This window comes from Hemibagrus wyckioides, linkage group LG05, assembly GCF_019097595.1.
Source record: "Hemibagrus wyckioides isolate EC202008001 linkage group LG05, SWU_Hwy_1.0, whole genome shotgun sequence".
NCBI classification, from domain to species: Eukaryota; Metazoa; Chordata; class Actinopteri; order Siluriformes; family Bagridae; genus Hemibagrus; species Hemibagrus wyckioides.
Window position 1 is genome coordinate 12,797,049 of NC_080714.1, and position 17,416 is coordinate 12,814,464.

Here is a 17,416-nt window from a genome sequence, read left to right on the forward strand (position 1 = left end):
TTAGTTGCCTAGTTTTCCTACTGTTTGTCTGTAGTTTTGTTATTTTATGAATAAATTCCTTGTTTCTCGTTTTATGAAATAGGGAAAAGAAAGGACCAAGTACTGATCCTTGTGGGACACCAGTAGAGAGTCTGCATGGAACAGATGTTGATCCCCTCCATGTTACCCAATATGCCCCACCATCCAGGTAGGAAGCAAACCAGTCACATGCTGTTCCATGAATTCCAAGACTCCTGAGGGTGGACAAGAGAGTCTTGTGGTTGACTGTGTCAAACCCTGCGAAAAGGTTGAGGAGGATACGGACAGATGACAGCTTTAAATCAATTAAAAATTACCAGGGTTTGGTACAGAGTAGGGGTTTATTCAAAGATCATGTTTGTTTTTGCAACATCTTAACACCATCTTGAAGAGAGTTAATAGAGAGTTGGATCTGCTCACACGTTTAATTTAAACAAAGTTTAAGACAAAGTTGAGCCTTTTTGTTCATCTAAACTTAATACATTAGTACATACACTTTTTATACATCACTGAGAAAATTTACCTTTTATTTAAAGTTGTCTTCTATTTTTGAAAATGATTTTTTTATTTAAAGTTGGCTTTTAAATTTGTCTTTTTTGTTATTTTTTAAATATCAGTTTATTTGTTTAAAGTTAATTTATTTATAGTTCAGTCATGACAAATCTCAAAGTAAAGTTTAAGCATTTAGAGAAGTAGATGGAATGTAAGTAGGTTTTGTCTTGGTGGACAGAGCTGGCTATGCTGCTGCTCTGCTGCTTATATGTAAAAAAAAAAAAAAAAAAAAAAAAAAACCCCAAAAACTCTTATGTGCAAAAACTGTGTGTTTGAGTCCTGTGCAAATCTCACTTTACTGAGAGTTCTGTATAAACCGGAGGTTCTGTGGTTTATTGTAGAGTCCAGGACAGAGAGAAGAGTAGTGTCAGCACTGACTTCTCCCACCCCGCATTGAATTAAAGAGTTGTATGGCATGGGGTAGGAACGACCTTCTCAGACTGTCAGTGGAGCAGGGCAGTGACAGCAGCCTGTCACTGAAGCTGCTTCTCTGTCTGGAGATGATGCTGTACAGTGGATGCAGTGGATTGTCCATGTTGGACAGGAGCCTGCTCAGCACCCTCCTCTCTGCCACTGATGTCAGGCTGTCCAGTTCTGAGCCCACAATCGAGCCCGCCTTCCTCACCAGCTTGTCCAGACGTGAGGCGTCCTTCTACTTTATGCTGCCTCCCCAGCACACTGCCGCATAGAAGAGGGCACTCGCCACAACAGTCTGATAGAACATCTGCAGCAGCTTTTTGCAGATGTTAAAGGAAGCCAGCCTTCTTGGGAAGTACAGCCGGCTCTGTCCTTTCCTTCACAGAGAGTCTGTTTTGGCAGTCCAGTCCATTCTTTCATCCAGCTGTACTTCAAGGTACTTGTAGGTCTTGACAAACTCCACACAGTCGCCGTTGATAGTTACAGGCTCAGGTAGAGGCCTGGACCTCCTGGAAGTCCACCACCATCTCCCTGGTCTTTGTAGTGTTGAGGTGCAGATGGTTAACATTACACCATGCAACGAAGTGTATCAGTTTTCTCTACTCTTCCTCTTGTCCCTTCCTGATACAGCCAACGATAGCAGTATCATCCGCAAACTTTTGCACGTGGCAGAGCTCAGAGCTCTACTGAAAGTCCGAGGTGTAAATGGTGAACAGGACCGGAGAGAGAACAATCCCTTGTGGTGCCCCAGTACTGCTGACCACAGTGTCAGACCTGCAATCCCCCAGTCTCACATACTGAGGTCTAAAATCAAGGCAGTGGTTAGTACCTGCCTTGTTCCTGTTAGTCCACCCATCCACTAATTTTTGCATTTATACATAGTGTAAGTTGACCATGGACCAACATATGTTAGTCTCTAAAAGGGTGGAGAGAGTTTCCAAGATAGATGAAAGATAGGGGCCACCCAAGGCATGGGTTGGATTGGAATTGGGATCTTCCACAAATGCAAGGTATGAGGCCCATGGCACGTAACCCTACACCCATGGATGGGTGGTTCAGATGGTTACAACCTCTGTACTTTTACACTTGGAGGTCTGATGACTTTCTTAAGACCCTAGAGATGGATATAGATTGTTCTTGTCTCAGTTACCTGCAGCATATTAATGGCAAATCTCTAATTACACTATATTCAACACAAATTCTTCTAGAATAATATCTAACATATGTTTGTATTTTTAAGAAAATCAAGCTGACAGATTTATTACTAAACCTGTTTAGTAATAAAACAAATTTTTGAGATGTTGAGACAGGTCTATAAACACATATTTAAGTATATTTTTGCAAACTTTTGTGCCCTATATTATGTAGACCTGACTCTTTGTTACAATATTGTTGTGAAAACCATTCTGTTCTTGAAAGGTAGTCTTTATGAGGGAGTAGCTTAAGAGAGCCAATGCCATAATTCAGTACACTGGTGTTCTGGAGACACAAGGGAGCCAGAATAGCACCCATGCACTATGTGAAGGTCCACCATCAGAGATGGTGGAGCCACAGAAAACAAAAAATGGGCATGAGAGAGAGCCTGCATGCTAATCTAAAAGCTAATCCTTACAATCTGGCTTTTTCTTGCTAGCAATCGGTCACTTATCAACAAAATGGACGAGTTGCAACTGTGGATCACTTTTCATTGCTTAAATCACTGTGTGATGATAAAGCCAGAGTTTTGGCAGGATATAAACACCCCAGATGGCACTATCGAGCTAGCAGACCACATTGTCTTCAGAACGGATAGAACTATTCACAACGGTAATAGCAGAGCAACACTATAGTAAAAGCTACAGTCAAAGACATTTACTGCTCCCCTGATACTGAATAGCTGTTGTTACCATTCAGACCTTTCAATTTGGCAAGGAAGTTTAAATCATTCATTATAACAGCTGTTTATTTACCTCTGCAAGCGAATACTAGATTAGCCATGGTAAAGCTACATTGATCCATTATCCAACACTAGACAGCCTTGTTATAGCAGCAGGAGACTTTAATCATGCCAACTTAAAGTCTGTTCTCCCCAAATTCCGTAAATATTTAAACTTCCCAACAGTGGTTACGCACTTTATCTCCCTGGAAGCACTCATGTCTGTGTCACCCACTAGCTCTCCCTTTTAGTCCCCCTGCCTGCACTTTGCACAAAATTTACATAGTTTTTAACCATTACATGATTACAAGCATATCTTATCTCTCTCTCTCTCTCTCTCTCTCTCTCTCTCTCTCACTCACTCTCTCTCTCTCTGCAGGTGTTACTGGTGGTAGGAGAAACATAATTTTGGCATCACAAATGAAAAAAGCTGTGATGGAGTAAAGGCAGGGACATTGTGCATCAGGGAATAAGGGTAAGTGGAGAGTTTTGTTTTGTAACACCACTGGGTGCAACAACAACAAAATTTACAGTGTCAAACATTCCTCCATTTATTCCAAACCAGGATATCGAGTGTGAATTGTCTCGTTTCAAGAAAATAGTGAGCATTGTGAGAATGGTTTCACTTAACTGTAAAAACCTTGCACTGAAGCATGTTGTCTCTTTCAGGTGCACAGTGCTTGTTGGGCTCTGCCCCTTTAAGAATGCGATACTTGAGAGCGTATGTGATTCTGAATCATAAAAGAAAAAAAACGAGGCACAGCACGAGTTTATGTAGCTGTTGGGATTTTGAACGGTTTAATAATGTCAAAATAGCTTTGCATTTTCTAATCTTTCCTGATCCCAGCATGGTGAGTGTGTTTTGTTGTTTCCAAATCGTTTATGGTTTATATTGAGGTTAATTGAGGTCGTGGTGGATAATTAGTGTCTAAACGCAAAATATGACGCAGTTGTTATTTAACTGTAATTATACACTTATTTGGGTTTGTTAAAGGGCGAAAGTGTTCTAAAAATGTTTGTTACTGTATTTTTTGAGATATGTGTAGCTTAAGCCTAATGCTTAAGGATTTACATACAAATATTCTGAATTACTGAATTTATATCGTGAAATGTACTGATCATAAAGTGATGTAATCTAAGTGGAATAACTTATTAATTCTGTAATCTGATTTTATGTTGCTTATCTTTATTTACAGTTTGACCACACACACACACACAAAACAATGCTACTTCACTACAAAATTTGTAAATTGCGAGTTCTGCACAAATGAAATAACGGGACACTGTGGCAGCACATGGCCCAAAGTCAGGTTGCGGTCGTCAAGCTTCAAACATGCAATGCTATCCAGCTCAATGGACCAGTTCAAGATGAGCTTATCTATGGCTATATGTGGCTACCTTGAGCAGCTCCTCAAAGTTCTCAAAAGTTGACTCTTTTTGTTTACAGCTGATCTCCATTTATTTAATGTAATCTTTTTAATTCATGATTGACTGTTGTTCTAAACTTGACTTCTTCAACTTTTATTTTATTTTTATTTCAGTCTTTTATTTAAAGTTGATTTATTTTTCTTTAATGTAGTCTCTTAATCAAGGATGACTGATTTAAAGTTGATGCCAGAGGAAAACCTCTCCTGAGTTTTGACTCCAGGTCAGAGTTACTTCTGGCTTTACAAACATTTTAACAGCGTGCACTCCAGCATCAGCACAAAGTATTGTTCCGTAGCGTTCATACCAAGCCTTGCATTTTGCCATTTATTCTTTGCATGTGCCATTTACTCAATGACCTTCCTTGTATTTTTGACCTAGTTTTCTCGTTTTGTGCCTTATCGGATTTGTTTGCCATTTCTGCTATTGGACTTTGCTTGCTTTCATTAAATCTGCACATCCCACATGTGCTGCCTCTGAGGCTTCCTTACAGAATACTTTGCAGCAAGGAGATCCAGCATATGTCTCTCAGCTCCAGGCCATCATTGCACAGCAAGGAGACATGCTTCCTTCATTGTAGAAGTTGATGCATCCAGCTGTGGAATTGAACCTGGGAAGCTATTCCCTTGTGCATTTTATTCCAGGAAATTGTCACCCACTGAAGCTAACTATGATGTCAACAACTGAGAACTCTTATCTGTTAAAGAAGCACTAGAAGAATGGCGACATTGTCTTAAGGGGGCCAAATATTGATTTCAGGTTATTATTTCCGAGGACCATATCCCTTCTTCACAATGCCTTCTGGTTGCCCACTTGGTCCAAGGAAGTGGAAATGTATATTAATCGAATGGGCAAATGAAACAGCTCCACCAAGAAATCGGCTGCTATCTCAAAACATACTGCAACAAGGAGCAGCACCCTTTCAATGCGTGCTAGGTTACCAGCACCCTATGTTCCTATTATGGCTCTTCACCCGCCACCTCAAGCTCAAACTTTCCTGCTGCAAATTAAGTCCTCATTTCATAGGTTCCTTCAGAATTGTCCAACAAACCAACCTTGTCACATACCAGCTCCAACTTCTGTCTACCTATTGCATTTCTCCTACATTCCACATCTCCCTGCTCAAACCAGTGCACCACCCCCAACACCAAGAAACCATCGACGTTGAACCTCCTCCCCCCACTGGACATTGTCTCTCTCAAGTCCCTCCCACCTATCTGGTACATGCCCTTCTAGATTCCAGATGCCATGGGGGACAACTTCAGTATTTGATAGATTGGGAGGGGTACAGTCCCAAGGAAAAATTCTCGGTCAATGCCGCCAACGTCCTAGATCCAACACTAAACGGATAATTTCATAGACTACACCCAGATAAACCAACACACAGACCCTGTGGCTGACCACAAAGCAGAACACCAGGAGTTGCCACTGTGATTTTTTGGATTACGATATGGATTTGTTTGCTATTAGACTTTGCTTTCATTAAATCAACACATGGATCCCACACGTGCAGCCTCTGGGGCTTCCTTACAGTTATAACAATTATTTAATTTTTAATTAATGTTTATTTAATTCATTTAAAGTTGACACTTTGTACTTAAACTTTATTTTGTTTTGTTTTGTTTTGCAGTGTGCATACCACTCAAATGCTGCCCATTGTTTTGGACACCCCTTGAATTTCTTGAATTTTTAATTCCTATACATGCGTGTCTGTGTCCCATACATTTTTTAAATTGATATTAATGTAGAAAACATTAGGACTGAAAAATGCAGCTAAATCTATGTAATGACTTTAATTGCCACTTACCATTCTGCTGTAGCTGGATGCATGGTGGCCATGGTGAAGAGAAACAACTAGGATTCCTCACTTTAATTACATTGTGGTGAGAAAGCTGACAAATAAACTATTCAATAATTATGTGCATTTATTGCTTATTTTAGGACCTGGTAATGACTAGTCCAATATATGTGTTTTGTTCAGGGATCAACACAATGCCTTCTATACTGTTTATCATTCACAAGCAATGCCTCAAGAAATCTCTATCTAGATTTAAACAAATCAGCAATTACAATTTACTCATTAACCATATAGGCTTTCAGCCTACAATGCATGTTTTTGGTCTGGGGGAGGAAAAACGCAAACTCTACACAAATAGCAAAGGCACTAATCAAAACCCCTGAAAGTGTGAGACAAACATGCTAACCACCAAGCCACCATGCCCCGAAATGCCAGATATAGCAATGGAATCCTATATCAGTTCATAGGTTCATAGACAGTTTCAGATAGGTTCTTCATTGTCATTCCATGTTAGCATATTTGCTAAATTAAGTGGTAAGCATTGGTGGTTATTTGTTATTACTTATTTGCTATCATGGATGCTGGCTCGCCATATACATGATGTGCTCTTCATTGTTTGTTCATTGCAAAACTTAAAATTCACTTTTTGAATTTGTGTCTTGACTTTGACACAGTTGTATTTGGTCGATCTTAATTAGGAACTTACAATAATAGTCATGTAAAATAGCCCAATGTGTCAGTTCATTTGTATATGAAGCAATAAATTGAATAATATGTTTCCATACACAATACATTGCAATAATTAAAGTTCAATTGTGAACTGTAAGTCCATCCAACATTACTGATGATTCTAGAGCATTTCTAAGACTGCTGTCATAGAAAATGAAATAAATAACCACATAATATTTAATACAGAATTATATAGCGGAAATCCATTGCAGTCTTTATCAAATATATATAGTAACATAAAAGTTAGTTTGTATGTGAGTTAAATCAAGTTATGATAAAATATGGTTTTGACCTATGTACACTATATAGCCATAATTTTCTGAAAACCTGACTATAACACTCATATGTGCTTTTTGAACATCCCATTCACGATTTAGTCAGCCAGTAATAATGCTACAGCTCACAAAGACAACTTTGTGGCAAAGGTTTGGGGAAGGCCTACATATGGGTGTAATGGTCAGGTGTCCACAGCCATGCACTGTATAAAAAATGTTTCATTAATGATGTTCACTGTTAATCTGAAAACACTGATCAAAATGGAATAAATAATGGCATCATAACTAAAGTAATAATAATGAGAGATGAGATCTCATGTATTTTTACTACAAAAACCTCTTATTTCTCAGTTTATGGCAATAGCAAGGATGGCCCTATACAACTGTTACATATATTCTGTACAGAACTGATGATTTACATCAAATTGGATATTTTGAAGAATGCTTAAGAAACACCCCAGGAGTCAGTCCAAAACATACAGCATATTCAACAAAAGCCTATGGTCACCATGGAAACATTCAACCTGTTCTCAACACTGTTACATCTTAATAATTGTAAAATAATTCATGAATCTACAACAAAATGTAGTTTCTTTCGCTTGAGTTAATGAAACAATTTGATCATATTTTCTGATTTACATTATCCTGTTTTAAGTGATGTCCCTCAGAACTAATACAAATAGTCACCCAGCTGTTGCATTTTTCAGTGTAATTATTTTACTCTTTTATTTTTGCTAATATGAAGTGTGTATTAAGGTTTTAGCTGCTGTGCTATTATATCCAGTGGACTTTTAGTGAGGTAAGATGTTGAGTTAATTTATTTTAATTAATTTTAAGTTTCTCTTGGGTGATATAGCAAGAAAAAGTGAGAGAGAGAGAGCAAGAGAGAGTTCAAGAAGGAGAGAAGAAAGAGTATGTACCTGTATTTAATGCTCATGTTTTATGCAGAGCTACCAAACCTTGTTGCCTCAATGGATAAAATACACATATTCAAATTCAATTCATTTTAGCTGTGAGAAATGGACTTTGTACACAGTTACTAAAATGCAGCATAAGGCACGTGACAATTATGATTTTACTGTTTATGATTTTCATCTCAAGATTATTCACATTATAATCCATTTTCCTCAAATTGACCCCTGTGTGCAGTTCTATAAATAAAAGACAGCGGAAAGAAGTTGATACTCATACAATGAGGTCACTTCTGTCATCAGTCTTATGCTGTAAACATATTTGGGTAAGGATGAAATAAAAATTAAAATAAATTCTCTTCAATTCCACCAAAGACAAGAACAACAGCAAAGCATCAACATTCTTTCACTGAGGCATGCCTACCTCTATGCAATACTTTGAAAGAGGCTTACAGTCAAACAATAGCTTTTTTTTCTTTTTAACCAATTTCACCAATTTTACCTTTTTAATTGTCTCTAGTTGGCATGAGTATAATTTTGCATTTTGTTAGGTCTGTTGAAAATAATGCCCTGGTTGGGACATCTGTGACTTGAACAGTTACAGGGTTTTGTGCCACTAATCACATCTGCATTATGGCACCATTTTACAAACAGCACCTGTGAGCATCAGGGCTAGATATGGTATATGTGGTACAGACTAGTAAAGTAAACCTTTCACAACTTCAGAAAACAGGATGTGCTCTGTAATTTCAAAGCCATATAAGAGTCACTGGTGATTATCACTAAATGACAAGCATCAGAAGAGGCTGGTAAGTGTGGTCTGAGAAGGACTCCGGCACTCATGCACATCCAAGTTGCCTGGCACAGAGGTCAGTACAGAGTTGACAGTGGGCATTGTAGGGTTAGTGAGGTCTGTTAGTGTGGTGGGAGTGCTTGAAGGGCTCATAGAGGCATTTGAGATTTCAGATGCCGGACCAGATGGGGTTCCACCAGCTAATGTTGATCCATCTGAAGCTTTGTCCACCCCACTGCTCTCCTGACGCAGAAGATTTCGTCGGAATTTGGCCCTGGCATTCTGGAACCAGACCTGAAAAAAAATATCAATCCATCCATTAGTGATAAACGCATGAGAGCAAAAGATGTCTGAAATGAGACGACAAATAGAAAAAGAAAAAAACACAGGTTAGCCGGATGCTAAGAGTATTTTGTTTATTTCATTTCTCTCTTTCTTTTGTCCTCCAGGCAGATTTATGAGAAAACTACAGCCTACATTTGTCTCTTATTGTTTCAATGATAACTGATAACAGCTGGTTCTTGATGGAAGGTTCATTTTCATATTTATTTGGATATGTAACAATTCATTTATTTGTCTTTTCTATTGGTTCCCATTTCATTGATTTTTTTTATTTCATTTTTATAGTTACTTTCACAGAATTGACATTACAATGCTTTTTTTTTTAATTAATAAAATTCTTAGCCAAGTGAAAAAATTCATCTGATGAAAGTCTCTTCAATTTCATGTCTGTATAAGGTTTCATATTAAACAGATTTAAGCAGGATATTAAGTATATATATATATATATATATATATATATATATATATATATATATACTCTAAAATTTTATGAAATTCAAATCAGTCTTTGAATCAGTTATAAAACTAACATGAGTCATGGCTACACTTTAATACAGAAAAGGATTTTAATAAGGAAAAGTATATTTTAATATGGAAGAGGATTTCTTGCCTGAAGTACACGCTTTGTAAGACCTGTTTTCTGTGCCAGCTGTTTCAAATCTTTGGCATCAGGATTGTGGTTGATGGCAAAGTAGGACTTCATGGTTCTCAGCTGATGGTGCTTGAAGGAAGTCCTCATTCGTTTAGTCTTCTGACCAGAATTGTACTGAGATTCTCTGTCTATGGGATCCCCATCATTTTCATTGCAGCTTAGTGCTGTTGTAAAGAGAACATCAGCAAATATAAACACTTAAGGCATATTGGAATATTCATTTCCATTAGGCATGCTAAGCTATCACAGTACCATACTAAAACATTTCCCAGCTTATTCCCTTCTAATAAGCATTTATATTCGCAGGTTTGGTTGTGTTGACAGTAAATTGCTTCAACAAGGTGCCATTTAGAGTTAACAAGGTGCCATTTAGAGTCTATATTTTCCTTCTTCTAATTGTTACATTTAAACTTCACTCAAATATCTCTATCTGTATTTTGCCTGATCAACTATGACTTGAAAGCAACATAATCTTTGATTCATACAAAACACAAGGGGGAAATCCAGGTCCCTACAGACTAAGAGAAATAGTTAATAATTAATACATATCCATCATATTTATTAGATGTAATTTTCTTTAAAAAGAAACATATAAATATTGTTTGGATGAACAGATTTGCATTTAACTGTTTGTTTATTTATTTATTTATTTACTCAAAAATCTTTTGAATGACAAATATATGCTAAAAACCTAAATTTGTTTTGAAATGTTAGTTATGCTTGTATAGAATATTAATATAGACATACAGTCATTACATGTGGCTCAGCAATTTGAGATGCATTTTGCAATGAAGCTTTTTTAAACATACTGACACAGAGTTGTGGGAGATACTTGGCAGAGATTTAAGTGTTGCTAGACAAGACATTTCAGGAACTGTGTTTTCTCTGACAACTGTAAATATTACTCTCAGAAAAAACGTCTGATCAGCACGTCGCATAATTAACCTTTAATGTGCGCAGTGAGGCACATGGCCAATAACTGGATTGTAAATTATGTCAATCTGGCAACTAATAAATATTACTGTTTGAGAAGCACACTAGTAAGCAGTAAATATTACTTAGAGTCTAGGACTCTAAAAAACCTGTGTTTTATAGTAGTAAATTAATCCATAGTCTGCCCTCTTCACTTAAGATGATATGATATATAGTGTTTAACACAGTCCTATAGCTAAAGTTAGTGCGTGGGGAGTTTTCCTAAGCAACTTTAGCTGGCCCTTTGGTCGTGGTTGTCGTTCTGTCTGTAACCCGAAGGAGGCAGTAGTGATCGAAACCAAAAATGTCCCCATACTTGCACGCATCATGCATGCAATGATTTAACATGCAAAGAGTTCCTTGATATCAAACAATTCGTTGTATTGGTCTATGCTAATCCCAAAATTTATTTTTAAATTTAGTGTAGTGGTCCAGAAAAATATGGAAGTGGGACAAGTAATTTCAGTGGATAAAAATATAATAACACATAGCTATGTGAAATACTTGACAAAAACCAAACTAAGCTGTGAAAATATCTTTTTAGTTAGTTTCTCACAACAAATGATTTTCCGATTTTCACGGATCGAGTAAATATTAGAATTCTGTGGTCTCATTAGAAATGACAGTAAAACTTAATGGAAAATCAAATAAAAAAAATTAAGCATAAATACCTTTGCTATCTGGTTACCACCTAATAATTTTAAGTTATGCCCTGCTTCTAGAATTTAGGACATAATTAAGCAGGTACTGAAGACATCACATCCTATGCAAAGTAAAGTGAAACAGCTTGTATCTGAGAAAATTGAATTCAATATTTTCTCCTCCTCCAAAACCTCTCTATATTCCTCTTTCACATATTTTCATCTACTAGAGGTCTCGACTTGCATCTAAGTAATTTCCCACTTGTCATTCATGCTCAAAGTATTTATATAGGAGTTCATGAGTGACGTTGCTACTAAACGTTCGAGGACACCAACATTCTAGAAACTTTTCTAGTTAACATTCTAGTTTATGCATACTAGTTTTGATCATTATATGTTTGATATGCATTTAAGCATTTGTCTGGAAAACACGGTTACTTAAGCGTGCAAAAAAAATTTAGAACGCAAATCATTTTTCAGTTGTACCTTCCGGGGAACTTTTGTGCAATATGTGAATGTGTGTGGGGGGGTAGGGGGTATATTTTTGCTCTAATTTTATGTTACATTTAATGGTTTCGCTGTCTATCTCTCTCTTTCTTTTTTCCTCATTAAATGTGGAATTACACAACTTTATGTTCTGTACCCGATACATTGCCTAATTAATGCCATATATAAAAATTTACAAAATTTACAAATTGATAATCCTCGCTAAAAAAAGTATCCCAATAGTATTTTAAAATCATATTCAGAAATGTACATCCTGTAATCCTTTCTATCATTTTCTCTCTTGCCAAGTGAACTTATGCTAGCTCTCTTGAATAGATTATCACCAGACATGCTGCTGTTAAATGTGGGCTATTTTATTTACACATGGCTAGCATGAAAGTGTTTTCCGATTTCTGCATTAAAACTACAGTACCTCCAACTGAGACAATATCGTTTAGCATTTTATGGTTAAATGCATCTTCTACTTAAAGATTGAAATCTATTGTTTGTAGAGCAAGATTACTTTTCTTAGACAGTCTAAGAGTCATTTGAAGTTTTGCATTTAAAGGATTGCACAGCCTGAGAATGAGAAGCATAACGCTAAGCCAGTGCCTTTAATCTACTGTTTATAGAAGCCGACATGTCGATATCCATTTTGTTTCATTAGTCTTTGTAGGCCTGGTTTGAAGTTGCCAACAGCCTGAGACTGAAAATAACGATACTTTTTCGAATCACCGTTTGCATTCCAAAACAGTAGGTCACCTGCACTGTAGGAGGTCGGTTATGTTCTGTAGCATGCTCTAAAATAAGACGTACAATTGCTGAATTGTTTATTCCTTAAAATGCAGCAAGTTGCAACTTGGACATATGCACCAATTGTTTTAATTATCGAATCATTAAATTATATGTTATGTCTTTTTACTGCATTAACTTGCGTTTTGTATAGCCTGAAAGTTGGAAGGCTGAACAAGACCTTTAAAAATCAAATTGCAGTACATTTCCGACCGACTGCTTGCATGTCAGAAGTTAATAATAATAATAATAATAATAATAATAATAATAATAATAATAATAATAATAATAACAGCTCTCACTTGCGTTATAAGCGGCCAGATCTGCTCCGGGTCCTGGGCTTTTCCGTTTCCTCGGGCGTCCTTTCTGTACGCTGCCAACTCCGTTGTAGTAGGAGAGCGCGAGCGCCCCCGCAGTACCCAGCGCTTTATTTGGAGCCACGTCTGTGTGATTGAAGTGTCCGTAGTCTCCCTGCACGAGCGTCTCGAAGTGTAAACGACAATACACGAGACTGTCTTTCATGCCGAAATGGTCGCCCGTTGTCAGCATTTTGTTACACGTCGAGCATGTGAAACAGTTTAAGTGGTATACCAAGTCGCGAGCTCGCATCACCATTTCCGAGGCTGAAATCCCGAGATGGCAGCGCGCACACCTCTGCACCGAAAACCTTCTGCAAAAGAGAGACAGCCATGAGCCTAGATGAAACAGATTAATGAAATAGAGGTGGTATATTAATTTTTAGCTCCAAAAGGCCTAGTCTGCTACCGAAATTGGAGGCCTCGTTATTTATTGTTAAAAACCGCTGCAGTATTGAGTCTGACATTCATTGCTGTAAACACCTAATAAATGCAATAATTATCAATAAATGGTAATATTCTTGCACATTTTTCTCCCGAATAACACTGAGGTATTAACGCTGTAATGTAAAACAGTATTCGAATAATTAAACTTTAATTAAGCATCTGAGACAAAATATGTGCCATAAGCCTACTGAATGACGTCTTGCTCAGTTGGTAGGCATACTCCATTTTCACGCGTTAAAATATAACCACTGTTACAACAGCATTAAATTTCACTCTATGCAGGAAACATTTTTGCTATACTTGCATACACCGTGTTTATATAGCCCTACACACAGTGCAGAGTGGATGTCTGGGGATACATTCTAAAAGAAAACAAAACAACTTAGGGAAATCTGGCTTGCATGAAGCCTCATTGTTATCTTGGAAAGTTGACACGCATGTGACCGCGAGCCACTCACCTGTAATAGTCTTCCTTGCAGTAAATGCTTCCATCTTTGCTGAAACAGGTGAGCTCGGACTCCAAATTGAGTTTGCACTCGCAGCATTTCAGACAGCGCATGTGCCACTGCTTGTCTACGGCAAGCAAGTAATAGCGGTCGGATATTTTCCCCCCGCAGCCCGCACACAGAGCCACACGTTCACCGCTCATCGACGGCATGCTCTAAGGAGAAACACCATATACAGGTTCAGCAAAGACTAGGTCCAACCTCTCCGAAGGCATAACTATTTAGCAAAAATATAATGACTTACAAAGAGGGCTATTGGACAATGTTTATGGTCCTAAAATCCTGGAAAATCTGTATCGTGTGCAAACAAAAACGTAGTCTCTAATAAAAACGAACGACTTCGCGTGAATTAAACTGCAAACTCTGAGTTATATTTCTTTTAATTTTGCAACCCTGCCCCTGTGTTATTATTGAAAACTACTGAACTTTGGCTGATTAGAGATGCTTATAGTTTCCGTATGGGAGGGGCTAAAAGCTGACAAGCTGTGTCTAAAAAATTAGGTGAAATGAAGCACGTGAAAGGTTAAATAATACATGGAGAATTTTTTTAAAAGACATTATATGTGCATTTTACTATTTACATACTTTATAAGCATGCTTCTTGAACAAATAGCAATTCCTTCGAAGGCCATAACTTATTAAAGCTTCTCTCTCTCACAAACACAGACACACATTATTATTATTATTATTATTATTATTATTATTATTATTATTATTAATAATAATAATAATAATAATAATAATAATAATAATAATAATAACAATAATAATAATAATAATAATAATAATAATAATAACAATGCCATTATTATTAAGGGACACGTTTTTGTGTCGAAAGAGTGTGTGATGATTGTGTACTAAAAACTTGCTCAACACATACGACACTGTGTGTTTTACTAGATATATATTGTGTGTAATCTTAAAATGAAATACCAATGGTTAGCTAAAATAACTTCGCATATGCATAAAAAACAAACATACAAAAACACAAAATGGCGCTGATCATTGGTTGACGACTCCTCTACATGGCTTCTGCAGGACATGAACAAAAACTTTTTTATTAATTCAAGTATTCAATTCATTCTATATTATTTAATTTTAATTTCGTTTTATTCGTATAGAAGATTTATAACTAGCTTACATTTGCCAAAAACTAGATAGCACGCTAAACAACTCAGTAGGCTTTGGAAGAGGTTAATAAAATACCTAACATCAAAACTGTTTCATAAAATTGGCCTGTAATTTAACAGTTTTAAAATCATCTGTAACAAAATACTCTATTCGAATTACAAATTAATACTAATGGAAACAAAACATATTAGATCTCTAATAGATTAAATAGAATAAATAGATTATTGAATAGATTAAAAAAAATTTCTTGTGGGTATGATTTATATCACCAATTTGTGCTTGCATTACTGGTAAAATATAGGCTTGTCTGAAAATCCTGAAAATCATATGGTACTGTTTCTAATATATTTTTAATAAGTGTCTTAACTTTAAATTGTTGTACATCCCGTTGTTAATTTCGTAAATTCGTCTTAGACGCATGACTGGTTCTGGTAAAGTGTAAAAATGGAAATTGCAGCACTTTTTCAGGCAAGGTGCCTGAGCGTGTTATCACCTACCGTTTCTCTTTCGCCCATATCTATGGCCGAGCTTATTGCAGTCGAATCGCTCTTGCCTCTGCGCTCCATTTCTTCAATCACACCGTGAATGTCGCCTCCGGGCAGGCCGTGGAAAAGCATCGTGGACGGGAGCGAAAGGCACGTGTTTGCTTCCGTAAGATACAGTCCTGTCCTTTTACGGTTCATATGACTTCGCTCATGGACGCGCCGTTATAGAAATCCTATTAAGAAGTTAGTACTTGGCTGTTCTTTTATTGCTACTGCCTTTTCTTTAGTGTTCGTAAATGGACCTAAAGCACAACAACCACACACAGAACGCACACTCTTGGGTGTCGGTGCATCCCAGAGTTTTGAGCACGTACCAACAACGGAGGCCACTGCTGTAACCCTCGTCTGAAGTGTTTCGTGGGCAATTTTCAACTGGACAGACGCCTGTCATCAAACGGTTAAACAAAACACGATGTTGTTTTTTCTTTTCGGCCTGAGGATGGAGGAGGTTGCAGACGCACTTCACCGAAAATCCATCTTTTTCTCATCGCCGATTAAAATTAATCCCGACATTTTGTGGAAGTTTCGAGTACAATTTCTACCTTTCGAATTTTACTAGTGTTTGCATCTTCGTCGTGTTTTCGCTTCATTTGCAGCGCTTTGTCATTTCATAAGATGTCCAACTTCATCATGGCAGAAGGCTCCAATGAATGATAAATATTAACATATCGACGCCTTTAACGATGACTACTTTAATGCCAAGTGCTTGTTTAAAGCCACAATCTCTGAAATGAGCTGTTGTTATTCACAAGCGATGTGTCCCTCGTGTAGTCGCAGCCAAATGGAAGTAATTGAGGAGGAGGAGTTGAGTGCACTTTTGGGGTGTGAGTATGTGTGTGTTTTGCCCGTGTTTTGCCAGCCCCCTACTCCTGTTCCGCGCGATGCTCCGCGCCTTTTCTACAAGACCATGACGTAACATCACACCGCCGACCACCATTGGCTGAGCGTTGCAGTCAAACTCGTGATAAGAGCGACGTGTATAAGTATGGCAGGATTTAAGTTCGTCCGGACACAAACGTGATGGTAACTGAAGTGTAAATAATATTTTCACATTTGTTGCATATATTTAACTTAAATAATAGACCTAACTAAAGACCTAAAACATGTGAATATGATTGTCACAATCAGCGAAACACTATAATATTTGCTGCTTACTTTGGAGTGTGTGGGTTCAAGTGATTTCTAAAGCGCGCAATAAGTTATTTTGCAGTTATAATTTGGTGATCAATTTTCAACGTAATTTTCAGATTTTGTTAAATCGAAAAAAAGATGCAGTGAGATTTTTCCCATTGTAATCAATGGGACCGAATCATTTAATCCAATAGTGGCTCTAACTATTTCCCACCGGACAAGCTGACATGCCGCACAATAAAACCAGTCCCGGACACAGACCCCCATGACTCACCCCCGTGAGTTCCAACAAAAGAAAACAGAGCGCGTTTAGTGTCAAAAGAAGCGAATGCCGTACTGACAGCATGGAATCCAACTGACACACATCGTAACGCTACAGGAGCCGCTCCTTACATCCCAATTAACGTCAGAGCTATATTCATTGTGGGTTAAGACTTGACATACTTCTTTTTTTAAAACGAAAGGGTTTTGATAAACACCTAGTGACGCAACACTGCTTTGTTAAAGAAAATACACAGCAATTATTATTATTATTATTATTATTATTATTATTATTAGTAGTAGTAGTAGTAGTAGTAGTAG

At 37.3% G+C, this 17,416-nt stretch overlaps 1 protein-coding gene across 1 annotated transcript; it reads right to left on the reverse strand.

Annotated features, from left to right (window-relative positions):
* Positions 1–6,215: 6,215 nt before the first annotated feature.
* On the reverse strand, positions 6,216–16,558 carry lhx2b (LIM homeobox 2b). The gene is made up of 5 exons (XM_058388977.1): positions 15,656–16,558; positions 13,980–14,182; positions 13,021–13,388; positions 9,786–9,991; positions 6,216–9,127 (listed from the first exon to the last, which is right to left on the reverse strand). Exons 1-5 carry the CDS (start codon positions 15,839–15,841, stop codon positions 8,837–8,839), a joined length of 1,254 nt encoding a protein of 417 aa, XP_058244960.1. The 5' UTR covers positions 15,842–16,558; the 3' UTR covers positions 6,216–8,836.
* Positions 16,559–17,416: the final 858 nt, after the last annotated feature.